Source organism: Punica granatum, chromosome 2 (assembly GCF_007655135.1).
Source record: "Punica granatum isolate Tunisia-2019 chromosome 2, ASM765513v2, whole genome shotgun sequence".
In the NCBI taxonomy this organism is placed as follows: Eukaryota; Viridiplantae; Streptophyta; class Magnoliopsida; order Myrtales; family Lythraceae; genus Punica; species Punica granatum.
The window spans coordinates 25,431,855-25,452,089 of NC_045128.1; the positions used below are offsets into that span (position 1 = coordinate 25,431,855).

The window sequence follows — 20,235 nt, forward strand, 5'->3', positions numbered from 1 at the left end:
CTAAGGTTAAGGTTAATTCGATAAATTTAACTATCTCCCAATCCACTTTTTTTTCCCCCCGAAAATTCTCCAACTCTTCCTCTCTCTTTCCACTCGTTACCAATTTTCACCCATGTTTGTCTCGTTCCCTTCTTTCTCGCCCTCTCTCTTCAGCAAGACTTAACCCACATTATCTTTTCCCTTTTTCCCTATTAGTAATTTGTTAATTTTTATATTTTATTATTTAATTTTAATATTGAAAATGAATCAATATAATCTAGCAAAAAAAGATCAATATAAATCTTTTCTAAATATATTACATAAAAATAACATCATACGTACTTTCTACAATTAATTCTATAAAAATGTAATTACAACAATAAAGAATAAATTTTATCTTAATATTTTTCACGTATGGCATCCTTTTTATCTTAAAATTTCACGCGTAGTTCGAGCTTACTTCTAGTATAATCAAATAATAATTCAGGTGAGGGGGTTAGTTGTAATACTTTCCAAATATCCCTATCACCGTCGTAGCGAAGTTCTCAAGTCTAGTTTATGATTATTATTGCACAATTAAACCGTTTTTTGGTTCTCCAGGAAACGGAAAAGGAAAACCCTATTTTATGTTCTTTTACGTCAGTGAGCTCTCAGCAAACTTACGACTTCTCATTTCGTTTCCCAGCGGGGGATGGTGGGTGAAGATCGGAGCACAGTGCCTCATCCTCAGATGATTCTTCTCTTTCCGGCGATCTTCTGACTGAGCTGTTGAGCACTCAGAGCTTCTGCGAAACTCGCACTTTCATAAGCATAAGCCAGTCAACCATTGCCAGCGCTTTGAATCGAGTAAGTCAATTCGCTATTGTTCGAATTTCTTCATTTCGATTCAGACCCAGTATTTGGTCGTTGCATCAGACAATGGCTTCTCTTATTTTTGCTTAAACAAGTGATCCTGTCAATGATCTAGACTGCTGGACTTGCTTTAATTATAGCCAGTTTCGCTTCAAAATTTCTGTCAATTCTGTAATTTGATGTTCTAATGGTTATTTCGTTTGTGGGTTGGGCACCTATGCGCTCTAGCATGTTTTCCTGCTTGTTGCGCCCATTCCAATTTTGTAATTTGCCCGTAGACATCGATGAAGATGAGCCGTTGGCAGGGATGATGTTAAACACTTCAGATTGTGCTTAGTGTGAAAACCGAAAACCAAGGGCGGAGAATAGGCTGGATAGCACTTTGAGTAATGCATTATATGAATGAAACATGGAGACTTTCGTTTCTTTCCTGGATATTTCGAAGAAGAGAAAGATTTAGAAATGCATTCTACAGTCATGAAAATGGGAAAACGTGACACTGTGCATTTAGTAATTGGTGTGATGAAATGGAAATTTTGTGCAATGAGATTGCCTTACAACTGGAGAGATTCTACTATATCCTGTTCGTATTTCCTTTTCCTTTACCAAAAGTGGTTTCTGGTAAGGAAGAGTCTTCGGGTTTGCCACTTTTCTCATTACGATAATCTATGCCGCATATGGTGAGGAGGAATGAAAATGGAGCGGGATAGGCAATTATTGCATAGAGTCCTGGTAGCCCCAACCAAGGATTGTCTACCTTCTTCGAGATCAAGACCTGCCGTTTAGAAATTTTTTGCTGTTGATTGTGAAATAGATGCATTTCCTTCTCTCATCTGCTAGTCTCACCGTGTAAAGGTTGCTGGAAAAGATCAATGATATATAGACCAGCACAGGTTCTGTGTCATCATTTCGGTCCTGAGTTGATATTCGGGCAAGATATTATCAAGATATGATTAGCGTACCTGTGTTGGAACCACCATCATGTAAGCTTGAAGTTATCCCAAAATGGTATAAGGCTAATTCTTGGCTTCAGTATTGAGTATCAGTATGTGCATTTACTTTTTTTGACATTGGGTTTTCTCTGCTATGACGATCAAACAGGAATTAAGATCCTCAAACTTGGCTTGTCCTTAGTATTAGCTGTTACAGTAGTTTTCACTCTAATACCCGTCATTAGCGAAAATGCTGCTTATAAATAGCTTTTTTTTGCCATATAAGTTAAATAAACAGAATTCTCTGAATGATATTTACAAATTTTCCCCCCTCCCCACTGCAGTGTATTCCGAGGATGGTGCTGGAGCAGCCACAAATTCTTCCCAAGTTGATGATCCAGTCCCCAATGAAGGGGAACCAATTTTAGAACCATGTGAAGGCATGGAATTCGAATCTGAAGAAGCCGCTAAGATCTTTTATGATGATTATGCCCGTCAAGTGGGATTTGTTATGCGAGTCATGTCATGTCGTCGATCGGAAAGGGACGGACGGATCATTGCTCGTCGATTGGGATGTAATAAGGAGGGTTACCGGGTCAATAAAAGGGATAAGTCAGGCGCGATCAGGAAACCGAAGCCAGTCACTCGGGAAGGTTGTAAGGCTATGATTTATCTGAAGAACAGCAAATCTGGTAAATGGGTGGTCGCTAAGTTTGAGAGAGAACATAACCATCCTCTTGTGGTCTCTCCTCGTGAAGCACGACACACAACGGTTGGTCCTTTTAATAATTTCTGGAATTAATCTTGGTTCTTTTCTTATTGCTGTTTCGTATATAGATATTCTTGATGATTATTGAACTGTTGTAACTTTCCTCTTTTTTGATGAGCTAATATGATCTCACTAACTATGATTATACAAAAAAGGAGGTAAGATGTACAAAAAGAGTTCATGGCCTCAATAGAAAAATTGATTTTGTACATAAACAATGTAAGCCGCTGTAATACCTATTAATATGCCAAAAGTGTTTAGATTATTATAGTCCATCTATGTATAATTTTTTCTGTTACGGTAGAAATGGATTGTCTTGTTTGAGTTTGAGGAATTTTTTAGCATACTTCATTGGAAATTTGAAAAAAAAAAAAAAAGATCCTCTTGTTTTGCCAAAGATACATTTTGGAAATTGATTAAAATGTAATATTTATTTTGATGATATAAAGGGGTAAGAATGTCTCGTGCACTTGAGGAGACGAGGTCAGGGGAGTTCGATCTAAACCTTTTGAGTGTTAATATTGTTGTAATGCCCGATTATTGTATGTTCCTGGCCAAAATGTGTGAATCATTTTTGGCTTATATCTATGTTCTTGCAACTCTCTAATGCCTTGTTGGAAATGATTCGTTTTGTGTCTGTGTCGATGAATGTTTAAATGATCAGAAATGTGTAAGAACCTGAGCTTAATTGTGGAACTTAAGTTATGTAATTTCAAAATGAGACTTAATATTTCCACACATATTGGTTGAACCCTGTTTTGCTAATATAGCCAGCATGGTAAAAGGCTGTATGCTAAACTAGATTGATTGTTTCTATTTTGGCTTATGCGACTTGCGAGAATTAAACACCTCCACTGCTGAAATTTCAGATTGTCAAAATAGAATGCGTGCATTCTTCTATTTAGGAGTCTAATCTGTAGCACTGAAGTTTTCCGTTAAAAGTTCCCTTATAATAACCATGGATCACCAGTTCCATTTGTATGAATTATTAATTAGTAATATTTGGTCTTTGATTGTTTGTTATAATTTGTTCATTACCTTGTGCTTTCAGGATGAAAAGGACAGGAAAATTCAGGAGCTAACTTTGGAACTCCGAAACAAGAGACGTCTGTGCGCAGCATATAAAGAGCAGCTGACGGCTTTCCTGAAAATTATTGAAGAGCACACTGACCAGATATCAATGAAAGTCCAGAATGTGATGAACAACCTCAAAGAGTATGAGTGCGTTCACCAGGAGCTTCAAAGAGCGGGTGATGTCAGCATTTAGGGTTAGCATTCTGACAATTCAGTTTTTCCCCTTCTGTGTTCTTTTATGTGGGTATAATTGCAGTGCTGCTCCTTGATGATGGGGTATGTAAGTTTGGGAAGTCTGCTCCTGCGGCTTGGAACCCTGCAGATGCACCCATTCTGGAATGAGTATGTCACTCTTCTCTAAGAAACCAGTTGGTAGTCATGGGATGTGCCACTTGCTTTGATGATCGAAATTAACAGTCATAGGTTTAAACATGTGTTACCTCTGTCTCTGGGACACCAGATCTTGGTAAGTTAAGAGTCAAATTTTGCTGATTTATCTGTTCCAAAAGTATGCCTATCTTCTGATAAGCTAAAGTTGGTTCATAGAATGTTGCTCGGTGCGCGAGTAGGATGTCATATGAGTTCCAAGCATGGAGGAGTATTGCTGTGATCCCATTTGAATGTTTGTCTTTCTTGAAACGCTAATTATCCTTAGAACAGCAAGCTAACTCTTACCTACCATGAAGTTGGTAGATTTGCTATTCGTGGTTTCATATGTAATAACTAGGAGAAAATAGAACGATGAGATATTTTACTTTTTCAAGGCCTTAAGTCTATATTGCATGGGACATCTTGTCTTGTCCCGGAAACTACTTTTTCTCGGATTCGAACGATTATGAGGGAAAAGAACAGTTAGCTATACATCGAGCTTCATCGGACCACCTCTTGGACATTGGATATGACTGCTGCTTTCATTGGAACTTCTCTCCTCCGAATGTGAGAAGAATAAGTTGATGTTTGCTTTGGTCCAACCTTAGAATTGGATGCTTGCTGATTATACATTTCTCTATCAGTAAAATAGGCTTTGGCTAAGTTGAGGTCTCCTAGGATCTTGAGTGTATGTTTTGGCTCCTCCCATTTGACATACAGGAGATGGCTCGGACTAAGTCGGACCGATCCAACAGTCCTCATTCTCATGCTTTCCAAGCAAAAAAAAAAAGGCTTACAGCTAATTTTATCGGCCAAGAACTAGCCCAGGGCCGTCCATGGATTTATTGATGTGTGGATTACTGAGCACCTGCTCCATCAATAGAGCCTCTTCATACGGCAAACCATAAGACCAAGAGAGTTGGCATGCGTGCGGGAGTGAGTGAAAGAAATTGCAGTGTTCTACATAAGGAATACAGGCAAATTAGGGGTGTTACTTGGAGCGTGGCATGTATTAATCATGGAAAATTGATGTTCCAGGCGCTAGATGGTGCAATACTTGCCATCGCCCAGTACTCACAACGAATAAGGGTTAGCGAAAGGATCCCCTTGATGCCCCTCAATTCTTGCTTTAGCTCATTTATAGTACCATGCTCGTCCATCTGGCCAAAGCTAATCTTTAATGAACCGTTGGGTATTCAGTAGATATGTATAAAGAGATTTTGCTACATAACATATAGATGTTGTATATAGCATTTCCTTATTATACCTCTATACCGAACATGACGAAAATAAGATGCAGTACACTGAATTCCGCAGTTCACACTATGACCAAATAACCTAGATCTTGCCTCAATTAATCAGATAAACTACGACCAATTGATGACACTGTTGAGTTGCAAGTAGTATACCAGGGGCTTCCCTTGCTATTACAACACAATGGCTTGTGGGTAGCATTCACTGACCTCCAATCGAAGTGTCCTCCAAGCATGCTTGCAGCCTTCCCTCCTGGCCCGAATTTGGGCCATGAATGCTTCCGCCCATGGCTCCTTACTGCCTCCCATGCTCAGATCATACGGCACTGAAAAGCTGTCATCACACAGACATGGCAACAAAACATATTACAATCCGTTCATTTATAATTTTTTAGCTGAATAAAGTTGACAATGTCGAGGGAAGAAAGATGTTTCATATATATTTCTCTCTGAGTATCTAATCCAGGCGCCTCAGTAGTCCAATGGGACAACTCCGGAACAGGGACAGGAATTACAACTTCTAAAATATTACTCAACAAACACTTGCAGTATCATAGTTCTTCATTCCATAATGCGAATTTTTTTTCCAAATTCACAGCATATGTCCTTTTTCTTTTATTATTTTTAAGTTTTTAGAATCATAAACTTTATGTTAAATAGTGGTCGAAGTGAAAGTCATTAATGAGTGGCAGAGCTAAGCTCAGTATAAGTGTAGCTTATCTTCCCTACTAATATGAAATGAAAATCACCAAGTGAACCTCAAAACAGGCAAGAAACCCCAGTACTTTGCGATTTTACTCCGCTGGCTATACATACGACTCTTATGATTGCAAGCTTCTAGTCCCTCATCAAGCTCTTCGTTGCTTATATTATTTAACAGTTAGCAGTAAAAGATTTTGTTTGCTGCAAGGTTGATGCCTCAGCTCATACAAAATAGAAATCTTTATTGTTGACCTTCTAAAACTTTGTTTCCAAATCAGTACCACTTGAAATACATAAATCAATTGTCATCTTCACATCATTCAATCTAATTGGCTATGGGTGTAACTAAGTTGCAGTAAAACCTCATTAATTCTTCTTCTTGCTGAAAACTTCTACCAGGGCTGCCGTTCCTGCAACAATTTAATGCCACTCAGATCTACCCAAACATTCACTGACAACAAAGTCACGGAGCACAGTACTCCTTTTCTACATAATTTGGAAGATGGAAATATTAGGAGCATACCTGTGGACTAGTACTCTGTAGATTCGTAGAGACTTCATTGACAGATTATATATAGCATCTTCAATGTGCTCCGTGCTAAACAAGTAGACAACTGGATAACCGAGAAGCCATCTGATCCAATATAAGAAAACAAAACCAAAACCAAAAAAATAAAAATAAAAAAAGAGAGAAAAAAGTTTCACAAAATTATATATCACGAAGGGTTCGGGGATAGTAGTGCGAAACCAAATAAAGCAGAGGATCAATTATCTTGCTATATGGTGGAAGGCACTCAGTATACCACATCATACTAATCTTCTACTAGATACTTTCTGAACTTAAATTGAGAGAATCCACTTACCCATTTAAAGTTGGGATGCTAATCTTTGTGCCTTGCATGCAGCTGCTAAGATCAATAAACTCAGAGTTCTGTGAAGCACTGGTGAGATCACCATCAGTTGAATTGTTGTTATCTGCAGCATCAGTCCTGCTACACGATTGGATATGTTCCATTTTGTCCAGTGGGAAATGCTGAGAGAATAGGTTCAGAATCGGTACAAGAAGCTGCATTCCTGCCAAGCTGTTTTCTGTTTGTGCTACCATCTGGAGGAAAAGAATTGAGAGGAGGTCCTCATGGATAAACCGAAACATAAAAGAAAAGAGCAGAAATACAGTAAAGTGCTCATCAGAAAAGAAGGAGCTCACCTTTGGAGGGTCCTGCTCAAGGTCTACAAAATGCAGTCCTCTTGAATTCAAGCTCGAATCCACATACTCAGCAAACGATTTAACATGTGCCAAAAATATCATATCTTCAATAAGCATCACCCTTAGATGCTCGAAAAATGGCGACTCCTGTAACCAACAATACAAAACCTCAACAAGCGGATAATAATCCCTCACCAAGTAAATCATCGACAGACAACATTTTCAACAAGAGCAGTATAATCAGAAAGAGAGATCAGCATCCTCATGTTCACTTAGCAGCGGACACTGAACTGGGATTCATCCGAGATACAAACATGAACATGATTTCACAGGTGAAAATGACCGACAGTTAGTTTAAAAAGTTTAATTACGTCTGAATCTTCTAAACTCGGGACAAAAAGACCTAAGGAGAGAAAAAGAAATCCGAGAACACTATTTAAGCCCAAGAACATCAACCAAGGTACACAATCAACACTCCAACACAGTGCTATCAAAAATGAGTATTTATAAGACCTTACGACAAAACCTTAGAAGCGCACACAAGTGGTCCTGCAGCTCAGGCAGCTTCCCTCCATAGTCTACCATCACGACAGGCCTCATTCTGGTGCATAACGCCATCAAATCTGCCAGAAAAGAGTTTCAATCCATCAGTGATCAACGATGCTCGGAATCATGGATAGAATAGGACGTTGTGGCACTCTTCAACGGCATGTGCTAGTTCCGAATTTGCAGAATCAATACTAAAGCAAATAGATCAAATTGGCGAGGTAGCATGAGGTGGAACGACGAGGAGGAGGTGGAGAACCTATCTCGAGCCGACGCTTAGCGCTGGATCGGAGGCGCCATTTGACATGGGAGAGAGCAGGGTCCACCACCGCCAGAGCTCCGTCCAGTTCCGCAGCCTCGGCCTCCATAGCAGGCCGAGCTCTAAACACCACTCCAACCCCTACGGAGTACAACCTCTTTTTCAGTCGCCGGATACGCATATCGAAAGAAGAAGAACTGGAAAGAGTAAGAGTCTTTGATTATGGTCCCTCTATTTTTCTAGTTTGTCTAATTAGTCCTTGAACTTCATTGGATATTTCATCAGAATCAATTCTGATTTTCTTCTTTATTCATATCTGATCTTAATCTTCAACATGAATATGGTTTAATGTTGCCAGTAATTTATCCTTACTTATCGAGCAAGATGATCGCCTAAACTGACATAACTTTTCAATAGATTGGAATTCGAGTGAATTTTAAGGACTTCATTCTAATTTTCGTAATTATTATATTCTTTCATACATTTTGTTGGATTTTCTTGCTTCCGTTTGCAGCCCTTGCCCTTGTTGATGTCTGCACAAGTTGGCCGAGTTTACACTGAATACGCCGTACGCTGATATCTACCGTGTCACTACCGAGAAAAGACATTGCAACAAGCAGCACATTCAAATCGGCTCATTTCCTGGGAAGTTCATGCCATGTCAGATTGTAGATGTTCTGTAGAGGTCGTTTCCCGCGAGCTCAATTTCAGCTGGATAATAGTTTGTACTGAGATTTCCACAGCAGTCGATGATTGCGAAGATTCAGATATAAGCAGAAGTACAACACACCAATGACCAAAAATTTGTAAGAAGAAAATTCCATCCCCCTCTCCAATGAAACAACCTCCCAGTCGAGACCAGTAGAACTTATTGTTCTCTACAAAGAGTTAAAACTCCGGACAAGCTTCGTGTTCAAGCAAAAGTGACGACTTACTGCGCTTTACATTGGAGTATTATAGATTAATGCACATACATATATGTACATGTTCCTATCTCAACCAAGATCAGGGACGGTGAAGTACTCATCATCATCATCGCGAATCTCGAACCTTGGCTTCTTCTGGGGCATGTTGGACTTGGCGGTCCGGTAAGGAGCATAGTTATGGGATGTCTGCAGAGGAAGCTGGGGGACTTCTGCTGCTGCTAGGCCTTCTTGAGGGGGGATCTGATCACTGAAGAGACCCATATCAGCTATCCAGTCGAGCTCTCCGAACTCAAGCTGCTCTTTCTGCAGCAAAGACAGTTAAACATCATTCAAACCCACATTCGAATAAATGATCCGTCGGAAACAAGAATTTAGAACATATATAGATCAAATTTCTGACATAAAATTTGCTACTTGGCACAGTGAAAGTGCGGATCAACGGAAAGGAAACTTCCCCTTCTATGTATTACTGATCCACGATGACACGGCATTATGATGCAACATGGTCTCGCATCAACCAAACATCGGTAATTCACTATTGAGTATTGATCCTATAACTTCTTCAACCAAAATATTTTGTGAGCAAAAGTGGTCCAAGATATAGCGATACAAATAGATGGCAAACATCGGCCACTCTCAGCCATACCTTGTCAGAGGAATCGAAGTCCGGGAACTGCAACAGCTCATCCATGCCCCACGAGGATGCGAAACTCGGAGACTGCTGCTGCTGCTGCTGGGGGGTTTTCATGACCGGCTGCGGCCCTTTCTTGCTCGGCGGTTCCCCGTCGGTCTTCTCGGCATCCTTGGTGCAGTTGCTGGAGGAGCTCAAAGCCACCCTGATACCCGTGGCGAGGAACCTCTGGTGGTTTGCAGAGAGGCTGCTCGCCGAGTGGATCGGTTCGTCGCAGTCTTGGCAGAAGAGAGCTCTGTCCTCCACGCAGAATATAAAAGCCGGTTTCTCCTAAAACACACAGATCCAAGCTTCATCATCAGGGGCAGAGAAAGAAGAGTTTCCGATTCCGAAATCACCATTTCTTCTTTCGAATCATCAATCGTGTTTGATAAGCCAGAAAAGAAAGAAAAGAGAGATGGGGAGTATAGTATTGATTTACTCGGCATATGTCACAGAGAGGGAGCTTGTTGGAGAGGCTCTGGAGGAGGAGCCGCTGGTGCTTGCTGGCGAGCTTGTTCGCCGCGTGGACCTCTAAGTCGCACTTGGCGCAAAGTGCCGCCTCATCGGCGCAGCATATGACCGTCGCCGGAGCTCTCTCGCACACGTCGCACTGTATCTTCATCTCAACGTTTCCAACTTCACTGGGTGAAGCTCTGAACTTGACAGGGTCTTAAGGAAGGGGGCCTATATCAAGATCAGAAGAAAGACCCACAAACAAGGCAGAGGATCGTGATGTGATGTTGGCGGTGCATGTCTCCGTAGGGAGAAAAACCTATTCAACCCTTGTCGGAAATCTGATGCCTGGAGACTGAGTTAAGCGGAGGATTTGATCGGTTGTCATCTACACTAACTAAAAAAATATTGTAAGATAGATGTTTTATTTTCAAAAGTAAGATTCTAATTTGAATTTTGCGAATGAAAAAAATTTTAATGAGGAGAATTTATCTTTTGTAGGTCAACTGAACTCAAACTTAGTCAGGGTGTATTAGTCTTTTTTATACCAAGAAAAAAAAAGAAGTGAAATACTATTATGATTTATTCAAATAATTCGATACTTACTTTTCTTAAATAATATTTTATTTAAGTTTTGTGAATTAAAAAAAGTTCATAATTAAAAAAATTTTACTCCTTAATGAGCTAATCGACTCGAATCGAATTATTCAAGGGGATTCGACTTTTCAATACTTACTGGGACAAAAGAAACAAATGATTTATTTACCCAAAAATTATAAATTTTATTTATTTATTGATCACGACCACAAATTGAACTTTAGGTGGATGAGCATTACTGGCAGTACAGAAACTTAAAACTCATCGAGACCAACTCATGATGCATGGAGCTAATGTCCAAGATAAAAATTAGTCCCAACTCGATATAATAATAAGTTTAAGGGTTTACTCAAAATAATCGAATTGAAGCTTTTTCAATATTCGAGTATATTTAAGCATATATTTTAGACAGATTTAGCATTTCTATGACTATAAACGATCGTGAAATTTTCAACACATACCACGATCCATTATCCGAGAATATTACATATGCTTCAATTCTTTGTGGTGAATTTTATCTATACTATGGATAGGCTATAATTCAAGAGTTTGTCAGCAAGAATTGGTAAGTATAATCAAAAGAAGTGGTGGGTCAAATAAAAAGAATAATTGGGGATTTCTGATATATGTAAGGCGGTGTAGGCTGACCGAGAACATATGTGGCCGAGGAGATAAGAGGGTTTGGGATTCTTCAAATCGAAAGCAAGAAATGTGGTAGCTCCAACAATGCTGTGGGCCCGACCTCCATGTATGTGGCTGTGAGGGGGGTGGAAGGTCTGAGGAGGAAGGAATACCACTCATTTCTGGCAGATTTCTTGAATATAGTTGGTATATGTAATAGCAAGTGCTTTTTTTTTCTCTTTTTTCTTTTTTTTCTTTTTTGGCTTTAATGTAATAGCAAGCTGGTGCCCAATTGGGTCCCTTATTAAATGAATTTGGACACGTACTAAAGCGTTCCCATCTAATGATGAAATGGCTGACTTCATCGCTTGGACAGCCCGACATGGGGTGCATTTATTGATTTTCAGTCCTCCGCCGTGCGTTCGGCCGAGGGAATTGGAGTGCTCGGGACGAGGGAATTGGAGGGAATAGGATAGAAGGAGATTTGCAAAATGAGAGTTTGGGGAAGTGGTTTTATTTTTTTATAACGATAAATTTATTTCTTCTCAGATTCATGAATATTTTATAAATTCATGGATCTAGGTAAGTTTTCGTGCAAATATATGTGTAAGTGGTCTCACCAAGAGCGACGCGAGTAAGGGAGGTTTGAACCTACGACCTTGTAAATTATTCACAAAGCGTACATACGTCCTAACCACTTGCATTAACCCTTGAAGGTTATGGGAAAAGTAGTTTTATGAGTAACAGATATACCACGTGAGTATGTCATTATCTAAAAATTTAGTAAGAAGTTTTATTATTGTTTTTTCAAGTTGTAGTGAAGTTTTGAACAATTATTGACTTATAATGCATGTTATGTGATATATTCGTTACATAAAAACTTTCTCGAGTATGGCCTCCTTATGTGAAGGACTGATATATAGGTTTTTCTTCTTATAGATGTGTATAGGTTTTCACTCTTCCAACTTAGCTTGACTATAAAATTTTTCATATTTTTTTTGTGTGTGTATCATAGTATTCAAAAGTCCAATTAATCCTAACTAATTCAGTTCGAGTTTGATTTGTCTACTAAGGGTAAAACTCTCCCAATTAAGGATATTTTTTTCCATCCACAAGACTCGAACCCGATATATTATTTAGGAGAAATAAGCCGCTAAATCGCTTAAACTAACTCTTATTAGTTATTTTGCATATATTTTTACTACATATTATTCCCTCCCTTACTCTTCTTTCATTTCTCTTAGGTTAATTGAAAGAAATGGAAGGGAATGGATAGCCCCGTTTGGTACGCCAAAATGTGATGAATTTTTATATAGTGAATGTAATTATATTGAGAAAAAAAGTGATCTTTAGATTTAACTAGAGAATATGAATAATCAAATTTAATTAGATGAATTTATTTTTCATGCATTCTATATATCATGTACTTAGATATATATAATTAGTTTATTAAGTTAAAATTTGGAGTTATGTTTGTGAAGTAATTAAGAACACATTTCATTTGCTTGAGTTATTATCTAAATGAATTAATGAATTTGGGGAATTAGATCAAATGGATCAAAATTGTGTTTTAGAATGACGGTTAGTTGAGGTGGAAATTTGAGGAAGTTGGGAGCTAGCTAGCTATGTGAGTTGGTGAGGTAGCTGAAGAATAATGATTGTTATTTAATTTGTATTAGCTAGATATGGTTAGTGAATTCAATTATGTATATTGTTGTTAAGTGACTAAAGTTCTAGTATTGCTATTTTAGCTTAGACAAGTTATTATAAATTTTTATAAATAATATTGGGTAGGCAATGCTAGGAGATTACGCTTTGCTACCTTGAGTTTCATGATGTCGGATTTCTTGTATAAAGTATTATCTAGTTGTTGCTATTACTGTAATTATATATTTTTGGTTTTTTATGAATCTCCTATTTACCTAGAAATTGACAAGAATAATCGGGTTTGTTTAAATGGGAATTATGGAGATTGTTTAAGTAGTTTTTGACATAGATGAAAAACGGACATAATGAATATGATATATATGTACAAATCGGGACTTATTGGAAATAACAGGATCTAAAGAAGATTGTGGGAGATATCAGAAATCCCTGTGATTGTGCTATATTTTTATTATTTAATCTAATACTAATGCTTGCGAATAATAGGGATTGTGGAGACTGAATCCTTTTGACTCAGTTTGCTATTTTTCTAGGGGTTTTCAGTGAGTACTCTATTCCCTTGTGAAATGATGTATTATAATTATATAAATGATTTAAGAATAATATTATGATAGTTAGAGATTAAGAAATGGATTTTGCTAGGCTGTGTGGAAAAATTTGAGAGATATTGCTCTCTTATGTTTCATTTTGACTTGAGATATGCGATGTGATTATGTATGTTGATTGTGTATGAGATATGTGATGATAATGTGATAATATTGTAATGTTATTGGGTATGTGGTTGTGTATACTGATATTGCTTGACTATACCGCTGGACCTGGCGGATTATAAAATGGGCCAGATCGGCTGTTGGACCCGACGGAATATAAATAGGGGCCTGATCGGCCGCTGGACCTAGTAAAATACAAATAGGGGCCTGGTCGGCCACTGGACCCAGTGTACTAGAAAAAAGGGCATGATCGACTACTAGACTCGGCGGAATATAAATTAAGGTCAACTCTTACCGCCATAGGTTAATAGGCAGCCCATGCTTATAGATATGTTTATGAGGATATGTGAATAAATTATTTGGGATGTGCGGAGTCACGGTACCATCACAACTTTGTTGCGAGAAAATGTAACCCTATAGCTATATTGATTGGTTGTGTTGTTTGTTTGGTTTGATTACTATAAATGTGATGATTGTTGACATTGTCTGAAATTATTATGTGAAAGCCGTGTTGTTTGCTAAAGCTTGATTTAGTTAGTGTATGAATGTTAGGTCGGTAAAGTCGTGTTGTTGACATTGGTGAATTAAATGACGGATTTGGGTATACTAGTATTATCTATATAAACACTTGGTCGTTTAAAAATATATTTATTATTTAATATTAATTCATTTTACTTTGGAATTTTGTACTCATTGAGATGCAGCTCACACCTTGCATATATTTTTTTTCCAGATAATTTTCTAGTTGCACGAAAGAACCACTTTTGATATTGGGGATAAGCTCGGAGGACTATGTAGAGACTTTAGTTATTTGATAGGTATTCTTTTTATATATAATGTATTCGAAAATGTTACGACTTGAAACATTTGTTTAGTTTGATTGCTGATGTGGGTGAGAAAAAGTAATCTCTTGAGAAGTATATATACATATTAGAGTTTGTTGGATTGGTTATATATATTTTGGAGTTTATGAAAAAGCAGATTTTTATAGGAATAGTTATATGATAATGGATATCAAGAAATTTAGGGAAAATTATGCTGAAATTTCGGGTCGTGATATTTGGAGAAGAGAGATGGAAATAACATTCACCAAAAAAGCTATTAGGGAGTGATCTGTGCAATAAAATAGAAGGGTGTGGTGATCCCACTAAAATTTTGGAAAGTTCTCTATAATGTACTGATAATTGAAAAAAAAAATCACTTTAATTGAGACACCAAAATAAAAATAAAAAAGAAAATTCATTTTAATTAATAAAGAGAGCGTAGCATACTGGAGTACATCCTAACTTATCAACCAAGTTGTAGGTTTAATTCTTATTGTGAGACTACTCTTGTCCTTTTAATGGATATTTAGGATTTTCATTTTTTATACTGGTCCCATGGACCTCTCTTAAGATCAAATTAATCATTCGAGCTGAAAAAAATCATAAGTGTGGTGTCAAACATAAGTTGAAGCCACTTTATTCTCCAACTCTGTGATCTTACATATAGAACAAAGCAAAATTTTGTGTCAATTAGAAAATAAAAATAAAAATAAAATCTCTCAAGTCTCTACCTCATGGAAACCCTGCAATACTCCATTGTCCTCGTCTCGCCTTAAACCAATTATCTTTCTCTTCATCTTGCGCCTCCCGGTTCCTATCGTTATGCCTCGACAATCTGTATCGACTCTAATTCTCAGAAACTTTTCCAGTTTCATGCGTTATCTCTTGTAGGTATGAACTTAACTTTTTAATGTTGTTTTTTTTTTTTCTGGTGAATTAACTCTTTAATTTCGGTATGACTTTTATAGTGCACTTGTAACAACTATTGTTGTCGATTTGTGACAGACATAAGATTAATAATTTAAGTATTTTCCTAATTTTGTACCTGTCTCACGTCATCAACTAATAAATAATTACTTAATATAAAACTAGGTGAGAACTTGAGTATTGCGTGGGACTAATTATTAAAATTTATAAAAGAAAGTAATATTTAGAATTAAATACATTACCTATTTTTTAAATATATTCATACCAACTAGAGTCACCAATTTCATTATCAGAACTATTATACGGGCTAGTCCAATAATTATTTAAGGTTTTTCTCGTGCAGGCTAGTATCATGCAATCTTCATGGCTTACACTCAATGTCATTTTCACAAAAGTAATTATATAAAACCCTAGACACTTCATGATTATATAAACACAATGCTGCTACTCTCATGTATGCCACATGCCTATTATACATGCCATGTGTATCTTCATAATTCATGTTGCATAATGAAGTCACTGTCATCATAAAAACTATACACAACACCAAACTAATAATAGGCATAATCTAACGGATGGCTTGACTCGCGATATAGAGGTACGTATGGACTCATGGAACATTCAAAGAAACTTCATGAAATTATTTTCTTTTTGTTCTTCCCAAACCGTGATTTGTTCTTCATATGTCTTGATCCACGTTGCAATCTCCATCAAGAGGAACTAACGGGGTCCTTGCTTGAGTACTCTTGCTATGAGACAATTGTAAGAACAAATTCCTTGATTTTCAAAAAAAAGAGAAATTACTTAAACAAGATTCTAAGATATAATATCTCTCACAGCACTAATAGCAAATATTAAGTCTAATTCAGGGTTCATGAATTATTACACAAACAAAATAACTAAAAAGGACTTAATTGGAATAGACTCAGGACTCTGAGGGACTATTCTTTAATTCTTTGGAAGCTTTGGTTTTTCTTGCAATTTCCTCTCTTTTGAAAAGTACGAAAGGTTCTTGTGCATTCAAAGGAGGGTTTTCTACTTATGCATGACTGAAAATTCAGTCAGAAATGTAAAAGAATTTCTCTTATATCTATATCTATTTATATCTATATTCTATATCAATATCTATATATTTATAAGCTAAAGAAGAGACACAAAAGGTAACTCTCATTTAGTTGATAATTGGCCCAATAAGGGCTTTCCTACTCCCTTTTTTTATTATTAATTTCTAAGTTTTTTAGTGACATCTTAACTAGATATTTTAGTAAACATAGTTTTGCTTGTTAAATCGGGAATTAGAAAATGAAAATTATTTTAGTAAATTGAATTAATATAAATATATTATACCTATAAATCAATTTATTTACTTGTGCATTAATTATTAATGTATTAAAGAAGGTAGAGAAAATTAGTGAAATTTGAGTAAATAGAGAGCTGAGGGCTTGTCACATGGTACAACCTTGTCAATCCTAAGAGAGGAGCGAGAGTTCACAGTATTGCTTATACGTAATAATTGTCACTTTGGATTCAAGTAATGAAATTGGTAGGATTCTTTGGAATATTAGGAGGTAAAATTGGAGAGAAGATGCACAAATGGAGTTCGTATGTGTGAAAATACATTACTTAACTTCACATGTTTTATATAGGGTATAGATTTGTAAAGGTTACCATAGTTGGTTTATTACCTTAAAATTATGAAAGAAAATTTCAATATTTAAGTTTATGTAACCATGCGTGCAACGCACGTGGTTTCTTACTAGTAATTTTGAAATGTGAGAAGCTAAGATAGTCACAATCCTTTACTTTAAAATGAATTTAAATAGATGGGTTGCGAATGCGTATATGACTTATCGAACTTGCTTCTTGATACGATGTATAGGGCGAACCGAAACGACAAAACCTAAAAAAATCAAAAACCAAACCGAAGTACCTAAGAACCGAACCAAACCAAACTGACAAATTTTGGTTCAGTGTAAACTGAATAATGGACAACCTACCGATGAGTAACTAGGTGAGAACTCTCGTGTTGCTTGGGCAAGTTTCTAATTTTATAACAGTAAGCAATATTTAAGGGTAAAATACACTCCCTTCCCTTAAGGTTTTACTCAATGACACTCAACTACATTCTTGGAAAATATTGACACTCCACCTCATTGACCATCTTCACTCAATAAGAAAATTCGTTTTTGGTCTCAACTTTTGAATGTTTTTCAATTTCATCCTAATTTTTGTTGTTTGATCTTATTCCTGATATTACATGGTTTGTCCATCTTGATTTATTGTTTAAAATGCAATTGATCTATTGATTTACAATATTTTTAAGAATAATATCTTTTTCGAAAGGGAAAATTACACAAAAAAAAACTTAAGTTTTTTAAAACGTCTCAGTTTTGTCATAAATTTTCTTTTGTAACAAAAAATTCACATGTTTTGAGAATCGTCTCAGATTTGACATTCCGTTACCATTCTGTTAAGTTTTTTTATCTATTTGCCTACGTGGACTTTACAAGACCCACAAAGTTTACGCATCATCTAATCATCTTATCTTTTCTTTACAAAAATAACCTAAGTTTTTAGAAAAGTCTCAGTTTTGTTCTAAATTTTGATTTGTAATTTAAAAAAATACATATTTTAAAAATTTCTCAGAAATGGTCCATGAGGAGATGCTAGCCGGGGCCAACTTTAGGAGTACTACAAGGAGAACCAGATGAGGAGAGAGGTTATTTCCAAGACAAATTACAAAACATATGGTTTTTTTTCATTACATACCAAATTTATGATGAAATTGATACTTTATGAAAATTTGAATTTTTTTATTTAACCTACCTTATTTGTTTATTAATGAAGGTTTTCTGAGTGTTGTTTATAAACGTTTAAAATGTCACCTGTGTAATGCCCGTCAACGATTTCAACATCTCTGTATTGAATAATCAAAACACACACAAATTGAACATATCAAAAAATTATTGATTTGTCAAAAAATGAGTCTGAAGTTAACAGTTCACGTATGCAAAATTGACGGAATTTATAACAGATGTCATTTTTGAGACAATTTAGAAAAATTTTAGTTTTTCTATTACAAAACAAAATTTAGGACAAAACTGATACTTTTTACAAAACTTAGGTTATTTTTTTTGTAATTTACCCTTTTCGAAAATTTTAAAAAGTAACTCCCCAACAATAATTAATGCTTTCTATGATATATTGAATTGCCACTTTTGATATCTTGATCTCAAGAGATGCCTATAGCCATGCAATATTTTGTGAATAGAATACTTTTGTAATAAAGAAAAACTACAATAGATGCAAAGAGTTTGTCCAAAGTATAAGATAAAATTATTCATAGAGACCTTCGTTGGTCTAGATAGGAGGCTATTCAACCGATGAATACTCGTACCCCTTCCCACTCTCATTCAAAGTGATTATTGCCAACTATGTTTTCTAGCTATTTTGCCAAGGTGGTGGGCCGCGCCATCCGCTCCTTTGCTCCTTGTTGTCATTCATTTTTTATTTATTAATTTTTAAAAATTCTATTATTATTTTGGAAAAAATTCCATAATAGCAAATTATATAGAAAACTTGTGGTTCCAAGAAGCCATCATAACCTCGTGAAAGTTGTATGCAATACTTTGGTTATAATAACCCTGGGTAATATTGTCGCTACAGGAGGCCTCTTTACTTAAGAAATATTTTAGAGATCCTACTTTTGGATATCGAAGTTAAGGGAGGAGCCCAAAGCTATACCTCACCCCAAATAATTAAAGGACTTAATAGTCATCATAGACCTCGTTAAAATACCTGATGTTGTTTTCATATTTTTAATTTTCTTTAATTTTAAAATTTTTTCTCCTTTGGGAATAATTTTCATGTCTATAGATTTAATGGAAAGTCAAATAGGATAATAGAAGTCGACTAACCGTGACATTTTTGAAGACAATATTGAGCAAAATAATGAAATAGGATAAAATTGAAAAAAAAAAGGTTAAAGAATGAGGGCCAAAAGAATTTCTTATATTAATTTAACATAGCCAATGGGGTGGAGTGTCAATTTCTTGCCAAGAATGGGGTACAATATCATTCTTATGGGTGGAGTGTCATTTAGCAATACCTCAACGGAATGAGATGTAATTTACCCAATATTTAAATATATGATTGTCTTTTCATCAAGAAGCGGGGTCTTGATATCCATTCCTAAGTGAACTTTTCATATCCTAAACCGGAATCATACAATCAAAGATAGATGTCTTAGCAAAATAAAACAATTGAAAATTAAATAATTTGAAATAGAAAAATAATTTATGTCAACAAGAAAAACAATGCGCCGGTTCTTCAAACATAGAAAAATGCACCATCTTAAATAATTGTTCTAAGAAAGCAAATAATTAGAAAAGAAATTATCTGAGGTATTTGTTCAAGAAAAAATAGTTATTTGCTCTATGATAACTACCACAATTAAAACCTATCGATGAAATTGCCCATTTTGATTCGATGATGCGGGGACAGCTAGCTATGCATATAAGATAATTATTTATGAAATCAAAACAATTAGAAAAGTGATTAAGATAATTAAATTTGGAAAAATAAGTTTATTCTTATTTAGAAAGGGCAAGACAATAAAAGGAAGAAGCGTATGTGCTACCATTGCCATAAGAAAGGGCACTAAATAAAGGATTGCCGAGTTCCCAAGAAGGAGAATCAACAAAAAGAATCCACCATTCCGAAGGCCAATATAGTCGAGGAGACGGACTTAGTGGCCATGGTGATTGATTCGATTAGGTCAATTGAGACTTCCATGTTGGGAAGGGTTATTGTATCGATGGGAAGTTCAAGTGAAGTGTGGAAATGAATAAAGTGAATTCGTGTGATTATATCATTGATTCTTGTTTTTTGTGATGCT

General features: G+C 36.1%; 3 protein-coding genes and 1 long non-coding RNA gene across 5 annotated transcripts; 2 read left to right on the forward strand and 2 right to left on the reverse strand.

The window, feature by feature from the left end:
- Positions 1-530: 530 nt before the first annotated feature.
- Positions 531-4,394, forward strand: LOC116195294 (protein FAR1-RELATED SEQUENCE 5). The gene is made up of 3 exons (XM_031524388.1): positions 531-825; positions 2,108-2,535; positions 3,584-4,394. Coding segments are annotated over exons 1-3 (645 nt in total). The 5' UTR covers positions 531-824; the 3' UTR covers positions 3,800-4,394.
- A 752-nt stretch (positions 4,395-5,146) lies between these two features.
- LOC116195292 lies at positions 5,147-8,117 on the reverse strand. Of its 2 annotated transcripts, XM_031524385.1 has the most exons (7): positions 7,943-8,115; positions 7,651-7,760; positions 7,138-7,284; positions 6,794-7,035; positions 6,454-6,564; positions 6,293-6,340; positions 5,147-5,562 (listed from the first exon to the last, which is right to left on the reverse strand). In XM_031524385.1, exons 1-7 carry the CDS (start codon positions 8,049-8,051, stop codon positions 5,403-5,405), a joined length of 927 nt encoding a protein of 308 aa, XP_031380245.1. In that variant the 5' UTR covers positions 8,052-8,115; the 3' UTR covers positions 5,147-5,402. The 2 variants fall into 2 exon arrangements, with proteins under 2 accessions (XP_031380245.1, XP_031380246.1); XM_031524386.1 differs by lacking the exon at positions 6,293-6,340 and having other exon boundaries at positions 7,943-8,117.
- On the forward strand, positions 8,007-8,851 carry LOC116195295. Its single transcript, XR_004154616.1, has 2 exons — positions 8,007-8,148; positions 8,457-8,851. It is a non-coding gene; the product is annotated as an uncharacterized LOC116195295 (long non-coding RNA).
- On the reverse strand, positions 8,746-10,411 carry LOC116195293 (B-box zinc finger protein 24-like). Its single transcript, XM_031524387.1, has 3 exons — positions 9,981-10,411; positions 9,515-9,829; positions 8,746-9,171 (listed from the first exon to the last, which is right to left on the reverse strand). Exons 1-3 carry the CDS (start codon positions 10,161-10,163, stop codon positions 8,938-8,940), a joined length of 732 nt encoding a protein of 243 aa, XP_031380247.1. The 5' UTR covers positions 10,164-10,411; the 3' UTR covers positions 8,746-8,937.
- Between the last annotated feature and the right edge of the window lie 9,824 nt (positions 10,412-20,235).